At 42.4% G+C, this 20,193-nt stretch overlaps 1 protein-coding gene across 2 annotated transcripts in view; it reads right to left on the bottom strand.

Annotated features, from left to right (window-relative positions):
* Positions 1-20,193, bottom strand: part of ssh2a (slingshot protein phosphatase 2a) — a 33,104-nt gene that overhangs the window by 10,927 nt on the left and 1,984 nt on the right. Inside the window, exons 2-3 of one of the 2 annotated variants that reach the window (XM_050058514.1) lie at positions 19,097-19,140; positions 388-500 (exon numbers count right to left, since the gene is read on the bottom strand). In XM_050058514.1, the coding sequence (XP_049914471.1) occupies positions 388-500; positions 19,097-19,140 (157 nt within the window). Of the gene's footprint in view, positions 1-387; positions 501-7,567; positions 8,123-19,096; positions 19,141-20,193 lie in introns of those variants that run through there. The other variant, XM_050058506.1, reaches the window with a different exon arrangement.

The raw sequence follows: 20,193 nt of genomic DNA on the forward strand, positions 1-20,193 counted from the left end.
TAGTAATCAGCCCATTTAACACCACAAAGGTTGTCTTTATTCACGGACAGCAACATACTCTACTTTTCCTGTTTCTTAAATGTACAAACTCCATCTTCATTGTCCAAAAGTGTGAAGATATTTGAAGTGTGGGTTCTTTGACATTCCTAAAACAAGCTGGCCCCCACATTGCATGCAGCAGTGAACTAACGGCACTGAACTCATCTGTCTTGTTGTGAAACAGCTTCCGTGAAGTTAACACCAGCTGTTACAGATGATGCTGTAGAGGAATGTCCATTTGAAAACACTGTGCTATCAATCTTAGGTTCCTCTGAGGAGTTCATTTCTGAGGCTGCGAGTCAGCACTGGGAGAAGCTGCAGCTGTCAATCGTGTGTACAAGTCTTTACCTGTGTGCTTGTTCCTGCGCTGGCTGATGCGAGGTGCAGAGTTAGGCGTAGGGCTGTTACCCCTGGGAAGGAACAGGGCTGCACCTTTTACTGTGAGGAAACTCTCACTGATACTGGAAGAGAAAAGAACAAGACATTAATAGAAGCCTCAAACACCGGGACTCCTTCCAAGTTATCTAATCATTGGTCTTTCGTGTAACTTATGTAATTTGTTATCACTTTCTTGCACATGGCGACCCTGACTTCTCATAATAGGCACAAGATGGGGACCGGGAACAGACAAATGTTGTCATGGGCTTATGTCAGCGTCACATTGATCCACTCAGCTGGCCTCTGGTCTACAGGCTCCCCAAATCTGAGCTGTCAAACCAATGCAAGAAAAACAAGATCCAAGCCCCAATTTGAACTCAGAACACAATGTTCTTTGCTCCTCCACACAGCTGGATTACACACACAGACTTACTCATACCAGCAGCTGCCAGAAGGGAGGGAATGGGGGATTGGGAGGAGACCTGGGGTCCGAGAGGGAAGACAGAGCGAGTCTCCTCCTCCACAGTGTTTGAGCGGAGATAAGAGTCGGCCAGCGCACAGCGCTCCACACCAAAGCAGGTCGTATCAAACGGGGTTCTGTTCCTCTCTGGAACACTTAATCTTATTAACTGTGACTGAGGTCACTGCATTGAGGAGGAGGACGCATAATAAACTGAGGTCAGTGTTTCAACTGGATACCAAACATTGAGTGTGAGCACCTCTGGTGTGCTTGCATGTGTCAACGTGTGAATGACTAGATGTTTGTTTAGAGTCTCACAATGGCACACTAACCTAAGTCACACAAGATACCAATAAAACAGGTTGAAGACCTACTTCTGCAGCAGCTTATGACCATGTCAAATGATAGCCATGGGACCAGTAAACCATAACCTTAATGATGCTGAGCAAGGAGTCTGCCACTTACACAGCAGGCACTTAGGAAACAGTGCTCCTGCATTTGTTCAGTGGGTGCTGAGAGCACAAAAAAGCACTGCTGCTGGAGAAAACTATGCACGTTAAATGTTTAATCAGGATTTGAAAAAGCACTTGCAGACCAGGAGGAAACTCATCATTATAACAAAAACACATTGGCTGTGTTGGCTCGGCAGGTTTTGCCAAAATTGAGAACACAAGTCAAGCTGGCAAGGACTCAGCCCATCTAGGAACAGGAACATGTGCAGCCGCAATCTTGTCAGTAAGCCAAACATGGGTCTTAAACAGATTTCTGAAGAAACCCCTTTTGGATTCTTTAATGGCATTTCAATAGTATTCTAAATTATCTGCTGGCTTAAGAATGCCCAGCTGTTCCACATTCAGTATTTTACACACAACATTAGCCAAAGGAGGTTAATGGTTTTTTCAAGAGGTCAAATGTAGTAAATGTCAGTGAAAGTTTAAGCTCACTGCAGTTTGTCCACAATTAAATGGGACAAATACTGTGGATTTATGTCTTGGTGTTTCTAGAGGAAACATTGATCACAGGAGTGGGCCAACCTGTTCTGCTAAACTTGAATAGGAGTGGTTTCATAGCCTGCGGGGCCATTAACTACGACAAGGAGCTGACGACTACCCACGCAAACAGTGAAGATCACTGGGCTCAATCACAGGGAGGTGATGACATCAAAGCCATGTGCATTGTTTCAAATTGCGTATTCAATTCATTGATATGCATATTTGATGGCTAACCACTGTGTTTTGCCCTTCGCAGCAAGCTGCAAGTCTACACTCAATGAACCCGACTTTCACAGTTCATCAGGTTCTCTAGTACTTCAGTTTCACACTGTCTGCTGTCTGCCATTTGGCTTCCTGTCTTTTTCACTGTAACTTCATCTCTCCATCCTTCCAGCCGTCCAACTGTCCTTCCTGAGTTTTGCTGAGACCATGAATGTACAGAATCAAGAGGCACAGACAACAGAGATGGACACAAAAACAAAACCGCAGCTTTGTGCTGAGCTGATTTTCCATAACCCACCCACCCTTGACCCAGCTGTTTCCTGTCACTCTCCCCTCTGACGCTTCCTCTTTTCTGCATTTCTCACAATTTTGTCCTACTTTTCATTTCCGTCCCTCTCCTCGATTCCTGCTGTATCATGTCCGACTGCTCTCACACACACAGACTCGTGGACTGTACTTGGCAATGACCATGTATAGCAGTGCTACTGTACAATGTCATCTGTAATATAACACTTGTGCTCTCTCTGAATATCATGCACGGAAGGCGATGCACGTGCAAACAAATACTGTTACTACTGCACATGGACACATTGAGAAAGTGGAATCTAAGCCTGGCGGTCGGAGAGGTGGGGGGCTGTGAACGACTTTCAACTACAGTTTCTAAAAATACCGTAGTCCTTTAAAAGTCTCAGCTATTGATAGACCGCATTCAGAAGAGTACGGCCGACTTACTGTACATAGAAAGCTCTCTTTGACAGGGCAGCGACAGCCCTCTGCAGAGGTTTAACACTGAAGCCAAGATACACACAACTACCTCCTGATTTTACATGAGAGCTGCAGTGATTGGTCGATTAATCCATTGATGATCGACAGAACATGCATCAGTAATTGCTGTTCTGTTGTTTATTGTTTATGTATTTTTAAGGCAAAAATGCCACACATTCACTGAGAGCATTTGATGGTCTCTTTGCCATATATGACAGTAAACTGAATATCCTTGGGGTATACACACTGTTGATTAATCAATTCACTAAGAAAATAATTAGCAGATTAGTGATGAAATTGATTCAAACACATACATTTGTAATGCGCCATCAGAGACTAATGTCTACACTGGTGTTGGCATCTGCCCAGATGAACTACATTAAGTGTATGTTGAGCTCAATGTAATATTACATCGACAAAAGGTAGGATAACATTGTCTAGACATCTGTAAAGGTGTTGCTAAAATTAGACTAGCTGATTCAGGGCAAACACACACAGGTAACACAAGTGGGGAAATAAAAGAAGGGCAACGAGTTCAACTAAATTTGTCTTCATAAAGTATGTGAATGAGGACTGGGCAGTAAAGGATGGGAGATTAAGAAAGAGGACCCAGTCAGAATGTGTAGCCGAGAGCGGGGAGGGTCATCTTTTGGCATTCAGCCATCCCGGGCTTTGGGCAGAAGTGAAGCGGTAGGTACTTGTTAGGGCAACAGTCACAGACACAATCATCACTATGTAAGGACCACTCCACATAGTAGGCAGATAACTGGGTGACCCCCCCACCCTCCTGCCTGTGCCCATATTAGTCACTCTCAGAAGGAGAGGGGGATAAATATAGGGCCTGGCTGTGTGGAGGGCAGGCCCCGCTAAGGCCTTATGAGTTCGCACCCGCGACAGATACAGCCCATGGGAAAGACAGGGAGTTAGCTGGTGTGTATGTGTGTGTCTACGTGTCCACAGGTGCGTGTGAGGCCCTGCTGCTTTGGAGCCATGACCATGGAAAATGTGTCACAAGCAGAGGAGAGTGACAGACGGATTAAAAGAAAGAGAAGTCAAGTTCATGGGGCACCATGATGTAGAGGCCCACAACTCCCAACCGCAACATCCTCGATTCAAGTCTGGCCTGGGACCTCTGCTGCATGCCACCTCACGCTTCACTGTTACACAGTCCAATGACGGCAATCTTTTCCCAGAAATAAGTAAATTACAATTGCACAATACATTACCGGGCAAAGAATGAGACACAAGAAGGCGGCAGACTGGAACAGCCAGAGCAGAAAAGGTTCAGGGCTGATAAAGAGAAAGGACTACCACAAGATACTAAAGATTTCATCAACTGGCACAGACACCTGCCAACATGTTGCTCAGACCCATTGTCTTTTGGATGTGCATGAGTGAAACCACAAGTTTCACTACAGTTTCTTTGGTAATACAGTGCCATGACCTGAGCACCAGCCACCTTGGAGAACTAAACATACCTGCCCCAGGCATGCAGGGCTATTCTGAGAGGGATTCGGATTACATTTTAACTTACAGTTCGGCCAAACTGCAGACAGAGAAATGTACTGAATAAGCAAAGTAAATATAATGCAATGCTGGTCCATCCTCCCTTTGATAGTTTGTGGGAAAAAATTAACAGTAACTACACATTATAATGTGGAACTTCCAGGAGCCACATGCATTAATAAATACTATGAGATGCCTGGTGAATGGGACTACTGTGATGCAGTAGGTAGCTACACACACAGCTGGTCTGATCTCATGCCATTTACTGAAGCTAATTATACCAACTTAACCCAAGTTATGTAGGTTATTTGATTTTAGATGCATCACACGCACACAGCCACATACAAGCATAAGTAGTGACCTATATCCAGCTGCTCATATCCCCGCTCAGCTGCTGAAGCCCCTCACACAAACACTCCAACGCACACTTCAGTTTGTCACGTTTCGGTCTTATCGGTTGTCTTTGGAAAACACGTAGGCAACGCAAACACACGAGTGCAGCGGAAGAGAAGGGTTTACCGGTATTTCTAAAATTGGAGGGCTAACAATAGTGTTTCAGATGCCATTTAGCCACAGGTAACACTTAACTCCATGGACAGCCTCCAGCCTTGTAATTACTCATTCAAACCCTGGTTAAACATTAGAGTCTTGCTGACATTCTGCCGCATACAGGCGTTCACACTTAAAACAAACAGACATATGTACACAAACATTAGACATGCCGGCACACAAGTACACACACGAGGTGCCATTAATTAAAAGGATGCTAAAATCCCCTGCTTTGTGACGAGGGCCCTTGTCCTTCCTGGGCAATACAAGGGAGCGCTGATAAAAACAATCAACATGCATCTTGCAGTGTGGCTATCAAAACCAGGAAGTCAAAGGGTTCCCACATCTGCTGCTATTTACTAGACACACACGCCTGCCAGTATGCACTGTGTGTAACATCTTCCCATAAACCTTATTATGCAAACTCACGATTAAAAAAAAAAAAAATCTATTTCCTTAAAGAGTGGGTGTAGTCCTCATAAAGACTAATGTTCAGTTTACTCAATAACTTTACTGCACAATCATGTGTACATCAGCTGAAAAACAATGCCATGAAGACACAGGCTGTCCTTGACTTCTCTGAAAACCACCACAGAAGTTCAATTCTCATTCAGGACACAACCAGTTACTGTCTGCACGAAAATGTTACACAACAACAGCAAAACTCAGACACTGGAACTAAATTAACTGATTTCATGGAAAACTGGTTAATGTTGATTTCATCATCTTTTAATCCACTTTAACTTATTTCTACGTTGATTTTCCCCAAAATTTGTCAAGCTTATCTGCGGCAACTTCACATGAGAGTTTGAAGACACTGGAACAAACCAGCCTTTGATCTGTCCTGAAGGGCGAACTTGTCTTCACTGCATGTACAAGTCAACTAAATCCTTGTAAATCTCACAAGCAAAAAAGAAGACTTTACCTCACTTTGCCTTGATGTCTTCAGACACTGGAGATCACAGATAAGCTCGGTGTAAGATACATTAATGGTAACTCCCTTACATCACAGTGAGGGTATGTAATATTTAACTCAGTCGACTGGCTAAGATTAATTGCAGCGGCTTTGTGTTTTAGGTCTGATCAGCGGCCAATCATGCAAGCATTTTCAATGTAGAGTATTTCTGGGTTACAAGGAAATCTATTATCATAATTGCTAAGAAGTGACACTCAGTTGCTTGTCTTCCTGGTTTCCTGAACTTAGTTTCTGAAGCCAAGTGGATGTAGGCCAATTTTTGGGGGTCTGTGTCAAAGAAACATTTTACGGTGAGTCAGAGATATTAGGTTTAATTGTTGGTTAATAGTTTAACATCACATTTTAAACACAAAATATAAAAGTTTTTAACAATAGTGCTGCCTTTTTCTTTTTCTTCTTCTTCAGACTTATTTAATAGGAGAAAAATCGATACGGCACAACAGCGTTATATTTTGCGTGGGGATATCGTATACATGGTCGTAAGTGTTGCATTTTTTAAAATTATATAAATAATTAATAGTACAAATTAACTTTTTGGTAGCCTACTAGAATAACAGCATTGCTGCAATAAAAATGATGTGAGATGAACAGACGGAAACCTTTATTTTATTGAATAACAGATACTGGCAAAATTTTCCGTTAGGGACATAATTTGGAGTTGAAAAAAGGTAGTAAATCGCAATATATCATAACATGCCTTATCGCAATACTCAGCATATGGCAACACGTTTAAAATCGCAATAACATTGTCTCATGACTTAAGTATTGTGCTAAGATCATATTGTGGGGCCTCTGGTGATTCCATCTCCTATCATTTAAGTTATTTTTCCAAATGTGTATTTCAATTCAATTCAATTTTATTTATAAAGCCCAGTATCACATCCCTCTGTCCTTGGTCCCTCACAGTGGTTAAGGAAAAACTTCCCCCAGAAAAACATAGTAGAAACAATCTATATAAAACCTAAATAAAAAAAAAGGGGGCTTTACTGTAACTTAATCACAACTTTCATTATCTCACCAAGCACTCACAAGTTCAAACAAACAATATCCCAACCTTGGACAAACAAAAAAGGGAGGGACAAAAATGGCCCACAGAAAAACCCTTGATATGGAGATCAGGTGATGTATGCTTGTCTCAGTAAATCGGTAGCTATGTGGCTTTACCTTATTCAGTGTGTCTGGATTTGTGAAATAGGATGGATGATTCACAGCACATGCAGAGGCAATATGTCTTAGTAAGGTCAAATAGAGCCCCGAAGATGAGTAAGACTGCTACGTCACCAGGAAATGCATTCAACACTGGTGTTGCAAAACTTTTACACATGCTCTGCTTACTCACAGGGTTTCAACAATGTGAGAAGTTGCCACATTATTACTACTATATCCAAATAAGTATGGGAAATATTTAGTCCAAGTTTAAATGTAGTATAAACAGTCTGATAATCCACAATATAGGCAGTAATTTCACAGTTTAATTCACACTTTAAAGGTTGAGAGGTGAAGTTATGCTCATGTGTAATCAGGTGCTGTAGTTGTCTTTAGTTTGAATGGAAACCCTGTTACTCCATGGCACCTTTACTGTCTGACCCTGCCACTGAATATGTTTTCATAAATCACTCTCAAACAACAGTCTATCTCAGTGTATCAACGCCACACAATTTACCACTTCGTCACACTTACAGCTGGTTGATCTGATTTTTGGTCACCACCGCGTCCTCGCCGAAGTAGGGCACCATCTTGGCACCGCAGCAGGAGCAGAAGCTGACCGCCGACGAGTTGTCGGATCCGGACACCGCGCCGAGAGTCATGCCGGCGCAGGCAGGGCGCAGAGCGCAGAGAGGGAGGAGGGTGTCAGGTGTTGTTGGTCCGGGAGAAAACTTTTACTCCTCTCCCACGGTCATGTGCGCTGTCATTTCAAGACGGCAAACCACTTCCTTTTGGGTGTCAGTGGTCGTAATACAGTAGAAAATGACGAAATCTTCCGCAGAAAAAAGAGATGTTTCCAAATCTGTCGCAATAAATTGAGCAGGGGGAAGTAATAAGTCTAGCACACTGCGCTCCTGCTCCAAACAGTGACGCCTGGCTGTCCAATATTTCCCAATAAAGCGGAACCAAGTCCCATAATGAATAAGAGTCCGTACCGTTTCCTAAACATGATCCATCCCCGTTACAACAGACAGTATCCTCCACCGTGTACAGTACTGAGACATATGACTTGGGTCAAACTCTCCCCGGAGAAGTCATAGGAGGGAGGAGCTGGAGACATGTGTTTTTGGGAAAAGTGGGGAGCCAATGAGGGCAACAGGGAACTGCGACCGCCCACACCAGCAGCCCTTCTGCATCGACACTTGCTGGAGCAGAGCAGTTTGTATACAAAGCGCTGGCAAGTGTGCAGCAGGCAGGTATTTAACCCAGCAGGTGATTAGTCTGTGTAGTTCCTCCTGTCTGGTTCAGGGTGTGCTTATCAGTCATTGCCTTCAGTGTTTGCTTAAAACCTGCATTCTCTTGGTACTACATGGCACATGGTTGCCCGCTCATGATCTATTATATAATACTTTAGGACCACTGGTTCTAATAATCCTAATAATATGGTTAGAATCTGGTGACAGCTAATTGAGTGTCCTAGTACAGCAGGGTCAATAGGGGATGTGCCCATTAAGCTAATAAAACAGAGTCAATTAAACCCACATGGGACTCTGGTTTGGCAGTGAGCTGACTGCGGAGACTTCACTTGTCTCCTCTCCACCCTCTCTCCCTATACAGATCTTGTGGTTGAGTTACATAAGGAGCAAGAACAAATGAGAAACAGGCTGAAGTTATCCAGATGGAGCTGCTGTAGCAGCGCGCCTGTTGTATCTAGGCACAGTGGAGATACACTGGAGCCTGTCTTGTCAAGAAAGTCTGAGGGAGAAATATCTCTTCACATTAATGCCTACCAAACACTGGCAGACTTTGAAAACACTTTGAAAATACTTTGAAAAGACTAGGCTCACCATCTTAAGACAGTGTGAGTTTTTAGTCGCATGCTATATGATTTTACAAAAGCTGGGGATCTTGCAGGATCATTATTTGCAAGACTACAACTTGATTCCCTTTGAGATTATTCCCGTCCTGCTCCTAGTGCAAAATATGACACCAACTACCCTTAAGAAATTCCTTACGTGTCTGCAAAAACACATAGCTCTAAAAACATTTCAAAAATTAAGATTCCTAACTAAAGTGAGTGCTGGTTCAGGGATCAGATAGACACCTAATTAAACACTGACTCTTGTTCACTTCACAACTCCACCAGTTTCTCCTCCTTTTCCACAGAACAAGACTAGTTCACGTTGCTGCGCTTCTCTGGCGTCCTCTCCATGTTTACCGTCAACCCGGTTTGGTGCTGGAGAGAATGCAGCTATTGCTTGTTGACAGTGCTTACATCACTGAACTTCAAAATTTGCATGAACCAAGACTAAAACATACAATAATAGTGTACAACATGTTTGGCTGTTTGGAATGTGAAGATGAGAAAAAGACTGAGTTTAGGACCTCTTTCCACCAAATGATTAAGATCTGAGGTAAAACTAAAACATTTAAAATTTGTCTACAACAGTAAACTTGCTTGAAAAGTTGTTTGGTGTAAGGTGGGCTGAGGACATAAAGTATGAACTAACATACTGCACGCTGAGATGGACGCAATGTTTTAGTTCATTTTACAGCCTCTTAAACATTTTATATTCTGCTGGCGTGCTGACATGTAGGGCCCGATGTAAGCTGACAACAATTCGAAAAACACCATAAAACTACAGCCCCTCCATGATATTCACACCAGTGTGTGCCAAGAGACTAACAGCAAAACTGTAACATCTGTGGCAAATGACCAGTACGTGGTGGAGCTAAGCTTCATTAGAATGTTTATAGAAGGCCTGCTTTATGTTTTGGCTGTTTTCCAGAGTGGCGCAGTTATCAATAGGGAGTCTGACTGAGAAATAGGGCACTATTAAGTATGTCGTTACACAACACACATTTGGCTCAGTGTTCACAACTTTTCAGCCCATTGTTATTCACTGTAATCTGCACAGTATGCTCACGATCTAGGTCTGTGAACACGCCTGAGCTGTGAGGCTGTGGGGAAACTGTAGCTAACCCTGCTACTAATCATAGACTGATCATAGAGTATGAAGGCCTGGACTAATGCTGCAGACGATAGACAGAAAACTGGATATCATTTTAGTGGATGAGAGCAGGATGGTAAAATCAGGTGAGGCCAGCAGTGAATAACAGCAACAGTAACAATGGATGGGCAGTCACTGAACATTACATGAAAAATGACTACTAATAATAAAACTAAATAATCTTATTTAATAGATTTTACTGTATTAGTGACATAACATATTGTCATGCGTGTTTCGTTTTACCGTCCTGCCATTCCACCACACTGTGTTTTTCCCGTGTCATCCAGAAGGCGTTTTCTGTCTGATGTTTTCCATCTACCGTCTGCCAGATTCCATGTAAACGCAGCTTTAGGATGGATCAGATGAATTATTTCTAGCTAATATGTCTTAATTTATTCACATGCACTGAATCCAATGTGGCATAGCACGCAAGCCTTCTATTTTCACAAGTACACTGCAAAATTTATGGCCAACAGACGTGCTTTTTGGCCAACTGTAGGATTCCACTTCCTCGTTAAACAGTGTGCTGTTATGTGTCTCATCCTCTGAACTTACTATCACATGTGATGGTATTTCTACTGGATGTGACTTGTCTGACACATTTTTTGTTCTCAGCATTTTATGAATGACTCATGGTTATGCATCTTACAAAACATTTAAAAAATTAACTGCAGCGTGACATTTGGAAGCAGTGCAGGCAGTCACATGACATGCCAGAAAACTATCAGATGAATTCTTAGTTCGAGACAAACCCGACTTTGCAATGGTTATCTGAACGCTGCTACAATTGAACACTGTAGTGAATAATTGTGAGGCCAAATGTAGCAACAATCCAGTTTACAATCCATTATACATGAAGACGTGAATCACCTTCTAACAGTGGTTCCCAACTGGTGGGTCGCAGTCCAAAAGTGGGTCACTGGTCCATTCTGAATGGACCACAAGCGACTTGCAAACATGTGTAGTTTATAAAAAACATTCTTTAGTATTAGGTACAGTGAATTGCCGGCACAGAGCTGCATTTTTTAAGTGCCATTTCCTGCTGTAGAATGAGTGACCAACGGACAGCTAATTGACAGAAACAGCAGTCTAGTTTGATGACACGACCAAACGCAAGTATGACACTGAATGTATTAAACTGTGTGGAGCTTAAACTAATGACTAAGGAGAAATATGGACTCTGTGGCTGAATCAGTTGGAAACCACTGCCTTATAAGTAACGGAAGGTAATCTTTACCATTACCCTTCCTTCAACTGCCTCTCTTTTAAACTAATAGTTCATAGCTAGCTAATTGCTAACTTTGCATTTTCATCAGGGATTCCGCTTCTGAGCCAACGGGTGAAGGTGACTGATCGTGGACTGGTAGGCGGGTCATTCAACTGCTCCAGCCACAGCTATACCTACTCGAGCAAAATAAGCAGTCAGTGCCATGGCTAAGTTTGTTTACCTTAAACTGCAGTGTACAAATGACAGTCTCAAAAACACAGATTTGAACTTCTATGGTTTGTTAAGCCACAAACCAGAGGAACCAATCCTGTCATCTTGAGAATCGAGAAGTATCAGAGGAGAAGCAAGGGTAGCTACCTATAGGTAATTTGCAAGTTAAGTGTCACTTTCACTTCAGCTTTTCGGAGCTGGCGACCAGGAACAAGGCTTATCTAACATTAGCAGGGTCAGTTCCCTGTTTCTCTCTCTCTTGTGCCAACTTACTGTGGTCACAACACTTGCCAGTTGTTTGTATGCCTGCATATCTGTGTAATTCCGGAGACCACAATAACAGCAAAGACACAAAACACAACGACTCATGAATGTCTATGGCAAGGTGCTGCAGGGCTTTGAAAGTTTCAGAGATGTGTAGTAACATATCAGTGGACTCCTGAATGGACTCCAACCTAGTGAAAATTACAGTTTTATCCAAAATTGTAAAACTAATTAAACTTAAACCTCTCGCCAGGCTCGCACAAGTGATATCACCAAGTTTCAATTTTCATGTGTGACAGAGCATAAAATCATTTCCAGCATGCTCCACTTAGGCTAAACTCCACTGTGCTCCAGGTTTCATGCACTATAGGTGCTCCACCAGAGGCCCTCAGCTTATCTTGGGCCAGTTGCAAACATAAACTGAAATTATTATCATATGGTGTGTATCAGGTACGGCCACCGATGAGATCATGTTTTCAGACCAGTTGATGCTCTCTTCTTATTACTTTGTTCTTTCTACATGTGCAAAGCAAACAATCCATGCATGGCTCATTTTAGAAGTCAGGATGCAGTGACAATAAACTGAAAGTTACACAACACACTTTGAGCAATGCTTCAAATAGTTTCCATGGTTTTAACAGATTTTTGGAAAACAGAGTCTAAATATTCACCAGAATAATTGATAAGATCAGCTCTTGGTGATGTTATAAACTTTTCCACAAATCATATTAACAATCCCTTGAGGGGCACTTTCAAGAAGATACAAACATGTGGCATGTGACAGTGTATGTGTATTTTTTAACGCACGACTCCACGTGTTCTGCCCAGCTCAACTGTGATTACATCACAGAAACAAACACACCAGCACCTGCGCTCCCAGCGTCCGTCTCACCTTCCTAAAAACAACTGTTGCAGCACAAGGCAGGTCGTCCAATGAGGTCTGCCAGCAACTGTGACCACAAAACCCACACGCACACACAGCGGCTCAAGTGCTCTTGTCATGTGGTTCTGTTTAGTGTCGTCAAATTTACCAGCACCGAGGGGGAAGTCATTTGTCTGTGGGTTGGTAACACGAGAGTCTGTTGTGGTGTTTAGCCAAGACCCAGACAAGTTGTACAATCATCTTCTGCGCCATACTCTGCCACTTGATAGGTATGGGTGGAAACACGCAGGTCAAAGGTGCTGTAATTAGGGAGTTGTGCATTTCAAAGTGTGTGTTTGTGAATGCAGGTCCCCCTGGAGCCAGCGCTATCATACTGCTACCTCCTTGGTCAGTGCATAAAGCTAGCTGTTTACCATATGCTGAGCTGGATAGGTGTTACTGTTAGCATACTGTTCCACAACAAAGCTATATTACCTGCAGTATGACTTATTCTACTTTCAAAAACAGACTAAAAACATCCCTCTTTCATCCTAAAATGCTCATCATGCTACAGGCAAATAAGTGTGATGTAACTGTAGGTGGGGGCTAAAAACACCTGGCCTAGAAGCCTTAAAACAAACAACATAAAAATATGTTTCAAGATGGAAAAACAAAGCAAAGAACAGTTGGACTACTACGCCTTCAATTCAAATGTTTGCTGACTACTCAGCCCACTGTGTTGCGATAGGAGCACTTAACCTTGGAGAAACAGGGAGCACTGCTAACAGCCAGATAAGACAGACAAAGACGGATCTGTTAGCAGAAGTACAGTAACCAAACATATACTGTACTGCAGCTAAGAGGCATTAGCTGGACAATATGTTCCCTATAGAAGTAATATTCCCAATGGTGGGGTCAAATACTAAGATACATTTTTGTGTTGTGTTATTTTGTAGGTAGTACAGAAATTTTTTGGTTTTGGAGCAATACAGCCTGCAATCACTTCCAAATTTCAGTTGGTATACCACAAAATTAAGGGAATTGAAAGACAAAATACAGCTCAGGAATCCTTATGAATTCTGCAGGAAACACAAGCTTCAAATTTTGTGCACACAATGCCTGTGCCAATGCCATAACCTACATTTTGTGTATGAAATACTGCATGTATGACACTGTGCCCTACTTTATCTCTTTTTAGTGGTGGAAAACTGATATATATGGCCACGTAGTCACCTATCTAGGACAGGTTGTATTTTATGTCTGTGTTTAACTGTGGGAAGACAGGAGGCAGGTGTGGTATCCACCGTTAAGTGTAAATGACAGTGTAACAGGCTATAAACTCAAAGAAGCGTGTCTCCACATGAAGGGATGGTGTTCAAACAGTGAACCCAGATTGTGTTCCTTCGTCTTAGTTTTCGTTACTGCGCCTTGCCTTTCTTGTTCTTCAAATAGCAGACTTATTAAATTCTTGGCCTGGTGAACCTGCTCCGCATCTGGGTCAGCACTGATGCGAAAGTCAATAAGAGTGCAGGAAGAGAATTGCAGCACAAATAATTCTGATCAGTGAAGTTAGTCTGAATGTGTTTACAGTATCTAGGTTAGTCTGCTGTTATGACATCGTGGCTCATGTTGGTTTGAGTGGTTCCTCCTGTGACCCAAGTAGATTCTGCTGGCCATTAAAATAATTAGAAAATTCAAAAACAAAATATTATCATTATCCCAAACATACAGCTTGCACTGTAACACAAAACTCAGCTCAAACCAAACCCGGCCATGACCTGTACTACATTCGTAAGAGGAAATGCTCTACATCAGGGAGACAATGGACAGACGTGGTCAGAAAGAGAACAGCGAAACAATGCCCTCTTTCTTCTCACAGGCCTTTCTCCTTTCTGATCCACAGCCTGCTTTTGACCACAGTTGATACTATAAACTGACACACCTCTAACTGAGGCAGCAGTGGTGCTGCTTCATGAAAGCACTCTGCAAACCAGACGGAGAACTGAAAGCAAGGACAGTCACTGACATTTAAAGTGGGTCATTACAGGTGTGCTTTAACAATGTCGATGTTAAACAGCATATGTTTCAATCTTGTGATGCGGCAACCTTTAACAGCCCAGCCACAGCACATGATATCCCTGCAGAGAGTCACAAGAAGAATAGGAAGCACCTTTTTTATTCACCAGCCGCAGAGGAACAAAGTTCATCTACTGTTCTCACCAATTTTTAAACCATTTAAAGACTGATTTAGAACAAAAAGTTCAAGTGTTGGTTTCGTAACTGGATAGAAAAAGAAAAGTTTCTCTCTAAGACCGTCCTTGACAGTCATTGTCAGTCCTGAGGCAACAGTGTGTGTCAGAGATTCATTATTGCACTGCAGTAACGTTATACTTCATTGGTGTGGTGCAGGGGCTACAGACAGCTGTTTGTGTCTGTCTGTATGAAAGAGACGTTGGCAGAGAGAATGACAGAATAAGAGGGAGAGATACAGGGTATGAGTCAGTGCTGAGTAGTCAACTGAATAACTGAAAGAGAAAAGAGACAAAGGCTCTGGAGAAGAGTGAGAAATCAAGACAGAGTGAAAATATTACTGCACTGCAAAAGCCAAAGCTCCCCTCGGTCTCAGTGGCTCCTACAAGATATATTGGCCCGTGTCGCTACTTGAATCCATATGTAGGGTGGGGAGTTAATTGGACCTCGGCTCTTATGTAATACGCATTAGGGGTCACTCAGCAAGGCCCTTGGCTGCACCCTGCATGACTGCTTGAGTGTGTGTGTGTGTGTGGATTTGTGCTAATGCTGAGCAAATGGTGAGCTAGGTAAATGGTAAAACAAGACTATAATGATGTTGGTCGTATGGGGAGTAAGCTCTGTGTGTATATGTGTGTGTGCATGCATCCATGGGTATGACTTCACCAGCTGCTGCTGCTGCTGCTTTGTTGTATTACCTAACAGATAATTGGGACCACATGTCCTTCTTGGCACTTTTGGGGTGTGCTAAAGGTTTGCAGGAATGATATCACCCAGTTTCAGTTTTCATATATGTGTGACATAGCATACTATAGGTTTTAGTGGGCTCGACATTGGGTTTAACTCCACTCTGTTCCAGGTTTGGTGCTCCACCTCAGGCCCTTGGCTTATTTTAGGCCAGTTGCAATCATAACCTGAAATTATAATCATATGGTCCATATGGGCTTTCAGTATTATTACTGCTGCCTATAAGGTTGTGCTTTCAGACCAGTTTGTCCATATTTTGGTGAGCGAAGGATATCTCAAAAACTTAGTAACAAATTTCAGTGAAATTTGGCAGAAGGTCAGGCCACTGGATGTAGAATAAGTGATCAGTTCTTGTGATGCAGGAAGTTTACATAAAACAATAAAGGCTACAAAAAGTCCATGTTTTCACTACCTCTCTGTCTCATTACATATCCACTAGTGTAGCCAGTGTAAGCACATTACCACCACCCACCCTGACACATCTTTGCTGCACCAGAGTGTCCAAAAATCATGACCTTGGCTAATATATGTAGCACACGTAAGACGTTGTAAGACACTAGACTTGGGTGCTATCACGGTATTTATGGTAGGGATGAAATGGTTACGAGTTTTGTGATAAACCACTGTGAACTTTCCGATGGTTAGTATTACAGTTTCAAATTTTAATTATCATTAAAACCGTGTTCAATTACTACACTTGGAAAAGGTCACTGTGAATACCGTCCATCATAAACCAAAGTTAGCAACAGTCTGCCAGACGCAGGCACGCAAACATGCAACGTGGGTTTGCTTTGGTATTCCAAGAGTGGGCATGAAGCAGGCAAACCCAGTGATGCTACTGGTCCCTTGTCTTGAGCAATACTGACACAGCGAGCATTTCAAAGACTGGCTATCATTAATTTGATATGGTTTTCAAATGTTTACACAAGGCATTGGCTACGTTATTATTCTAATGTTTATGCAAACAAAAAGTGAATAGTGCTGCTAATTTAAATTGTGGTTGAAAAAATAGATACCACCCAAGCCTATAAGAAACTCCAAAAGATCTTTACAATGACTATGACTAATTTGCAGATACAATCGGTTCAAGATGTTGCTAAGAGTCACCTCTTAAAGTTTATGGCTTTGTTAGGTAATCCATACATACAGAACGAAAGTTTCTTTAGCCTGATAGTTGGTGCACATTATCCTGCTGTGTGAATGAGCTCAGGACTGGAGACTTTGACCCTCATAACGACTCTAGACCAGCGGGAGCCTGACCAGCTTTTTTTCAGATGCATTTGATTTTGCCAGGCAAGGTCTCTCTGGGCTCATGTAGTGTGACGGGAACCGGGACACGCATGAATGAAACCTGAGAGGCATCCTGGGCAACAGCCAAAGCCCAAGGGTGAAGAAAAAGAAAATGAGGCAATGAAGGAGTTAAATCTCCTTCTGACAACGTGGAACTCTGCATGCTTTATAGCAACAACATTCAAAACTGAGACAACACTGGTACAAACTGGTAGAGTCAGGACTCTGAAAACTGTCCTTACTGACAAATAGATATTTATTAGTCCTGGCAGAAATTCATCCTGTACCGTACAGCAATAGTCAGATAAATAACACCAACAAAAAAATCACATCCCTCCAATAGTATAGACCTGTTCGCCACATATCATGAAAGGGCTCTAGATATCATAAGGTGCTGCATCATCACACACAGTGCTTGTTATTTTTGTTCACAGTTTGTTCATCGGTGCAGAACGTGTAGGCACAAATGATCTGAGAGCCCTGACAGTTTGGAGGGATGGCACCCTATACACTGATCTAGCTGGTTTCATTTCATCTTGGATTTAATAGTAACATGATCAGATGTGCTGCTTCGACATTCATTTATACAGAGGGTAAATAAAGCTAATATATGTGCAGTGTTTCTGGGAAACATCTTATAACTTGTGCCAAGCATTCAGTCTTACCCTGTATCTGATTTCCAGTCTCCTGACAGGACGGCAACATTTCACTCAGACCAGTCCTTCAGTCTGCAATGGTCTCACAGAGCAAGATATAAACAGCCTAGGCTGTCTTAGCTCAGCTTAACACTGTACTATGTCTGTCAAGTCCTATTGCAATGTCTCCTTACCTGCTGTATTGGATAGTGCTGACAGTAATAACAAGTGGTACCTTAAAAATATGAGTTACTACTAATAATAATATATATTACAGCTAGACTGATTAAACTTCAAAGCTTAGATTAGGCAACAAAGGTCACCTACAAAGTCCATTAAAGATGGTAAAGCTGTATAGACTTTGATGATCCACTCCCTGTTTAATGATTGTGTGCTACTGTCTCCACAGACAGACTGTGATGTAGGGGTGACATTTAAAGTTATAAGAGACTGTATGAGCCTTCAGCTCAGTGGAGACAAAGTTGTTTAGTAGGATCTGGCGATAGGCAAAAACTAATCCAAACACTCCCACAAACATAAACCCCATGTGTTCAGCTTGTCCTTCCATTCAAATTCTGTGGAGGGCCTTGGCCCAGAATACACCATAATGACGAAGCCACCTGAGTCATCTAAACAGAAGGACAATAGCAGCGGTGACGCCCTTGTCTTTTATGAAGATGCAGATACACATCAAAAGCAAATCATCTACTCCACCACAAACATCAGGTAGAATCATGCAAATCAGCCCCAGCCTATGACATCAGTGCACTGACTAAATATTGACATAAGTACTCACAAAGACCGTGTTTGTTTGCAGTATGAAAAACTATTTAGGAAAATTATTTATGAACTCCTTACCACAACAGTTGGTGCCACAGGGCACAGTTCTCAAATTACACTAAGTACTTTCAAACCACTCTGTTAAATGTATTGTGTATTTCAAACACAAAAGTGTATTAATTAGTTCCTAAATTACACTGATTAGCTGTATTGAGACATTTGTCTTTACTAAACAAAGCTATGATAGCTTTCACACTTCACAGTTTCTCTTTGACATTATTAACTGTAGTAGTAAGGTGTTTATCGAACATAGTAAACAAGAAAAGGTAGCTACTAAATGACAGTGTGAATCTGGTTTTGTTAACAACTGTGTTTCCGTGACAGGAGATACTACTCACTGAGTGGAAACACAATTTCAGTCACCACAATTCCTTTAATTTGTTACAGTCTTGGTTTAAACAAAGATAAAAGGAAATTCTCATTTTGGTGGGACTGATAACCTGGTTTTATTTTGACACGTACGTTGGCTTTTTGCTGATCAAATGAATCACTGAGCTGCACTGTATAAAGCTGATGCAACAGTTGCATTCATGTTTTGAGAAACTGTATCTGCAAATGTGGCTCAGTAACTGAAGAAACACTGTAAATCTGATGCACCGTCTCCCCCTAGTGGCCTGAGTCTCAGCTTACAGTTTCTATAGTGATGCTATTGAACAGCAGTGTGTGAAAGAACAGTTATTCCAGGAAACTGGAGACAGAGTGTGACAAAACAGGAAGTGGTCTCACCTCCTGGGCTGGGAGCGACGGTCATCCTCACCACTGCCCGACTCCTACAGAGAAAAACAGAAAATTAGAAGAAGAAAAAAAGAGAAGAATATTGAAAATTCAATAGCTGCTTCACTTCACATCTGTTCTGTACCAGCAGCTAGCATTTCTGAAAGGACACGCTGTATCACATTGACCAAAGAGGCATGGGAGGTTCTATACATCACACACTGAGTCAGACTCAATTAACCTTGCATTTAAAATGTGCTAAATTGGCTGGCGGCTAGGGCGGCTATGTCAAGCCTTTCATCTGTGACTTCAGTTACGAGGCAGGGCCGGCGTGGTATTTTAACTGAGGCTCAGAGCAGGGACCAGGGATAAGGCTGAAACAGACTGAATGTCCATGCCCTCCCCTCTCTGTCTCTCTTTTTCCAAAATGCAATCATCCTCCCCCACCACTGCAACCAGCACAGTTTGCCACACACACACATACACAATTTTAATCCCAGCCTGTTTCGGTAATCCCTCACAAAACTCAGGGAACTTTCTCTTTGGCATCAATCTGTCAATCCTGGCTACTACACAGGCCAAAACACGCACACACTCACATAAAACCCCAGATACATACAGTATGGATGGACAGACAAAGATAGGCACAGACATGGGACAATGAACAATAATGATGAGGCTTTATTTCTTCTTCTTCTCCTTTTTTTATTTGCTATCACTGGTGCTGATGAATGATGATGATGCACGATGATGGATGAGGAAGATTAGGTGGAGAGGTCAGGAGGTGCAGAAGCTTGAGGAGGAAGGATGGAGTTTTCATCTATTCCTGTGTCCGCTTCCACGGATGTGATTAGGCCTGGAGAGGCAGCTGGCAGAATGATGCTCTCTGCATCAGCAGCCTAACAGCCTGCCTTTAAGGCAAAATATGGTGACACAGGAGAAATAGGAGTCCATGCATGGACTCAAACGCACCCTGCACACACACACACACACACACACACACACACACACACACACACACACACACACACACACACCTGACAAATTGCCTAGCTCAGCAGATTTCAAAGGCAAATGTGATACCAGTATACCATTACACCACTGCAAAG

This window comes from Epinephelus moara, chromosome 2 (genome assembly GCF_006386435.1).
Source record: "Epinephelus moara isolate mb chromosome 2, YSFRI_EMoa_1.0, whole genome shotgun sequence".
NCBI classification, from domain to species: Eukaryota; Metazoa; Chordata; class Actinopteri; order Perciformes; family Serranidae; genus Epinephelus; species Epinephelus moara.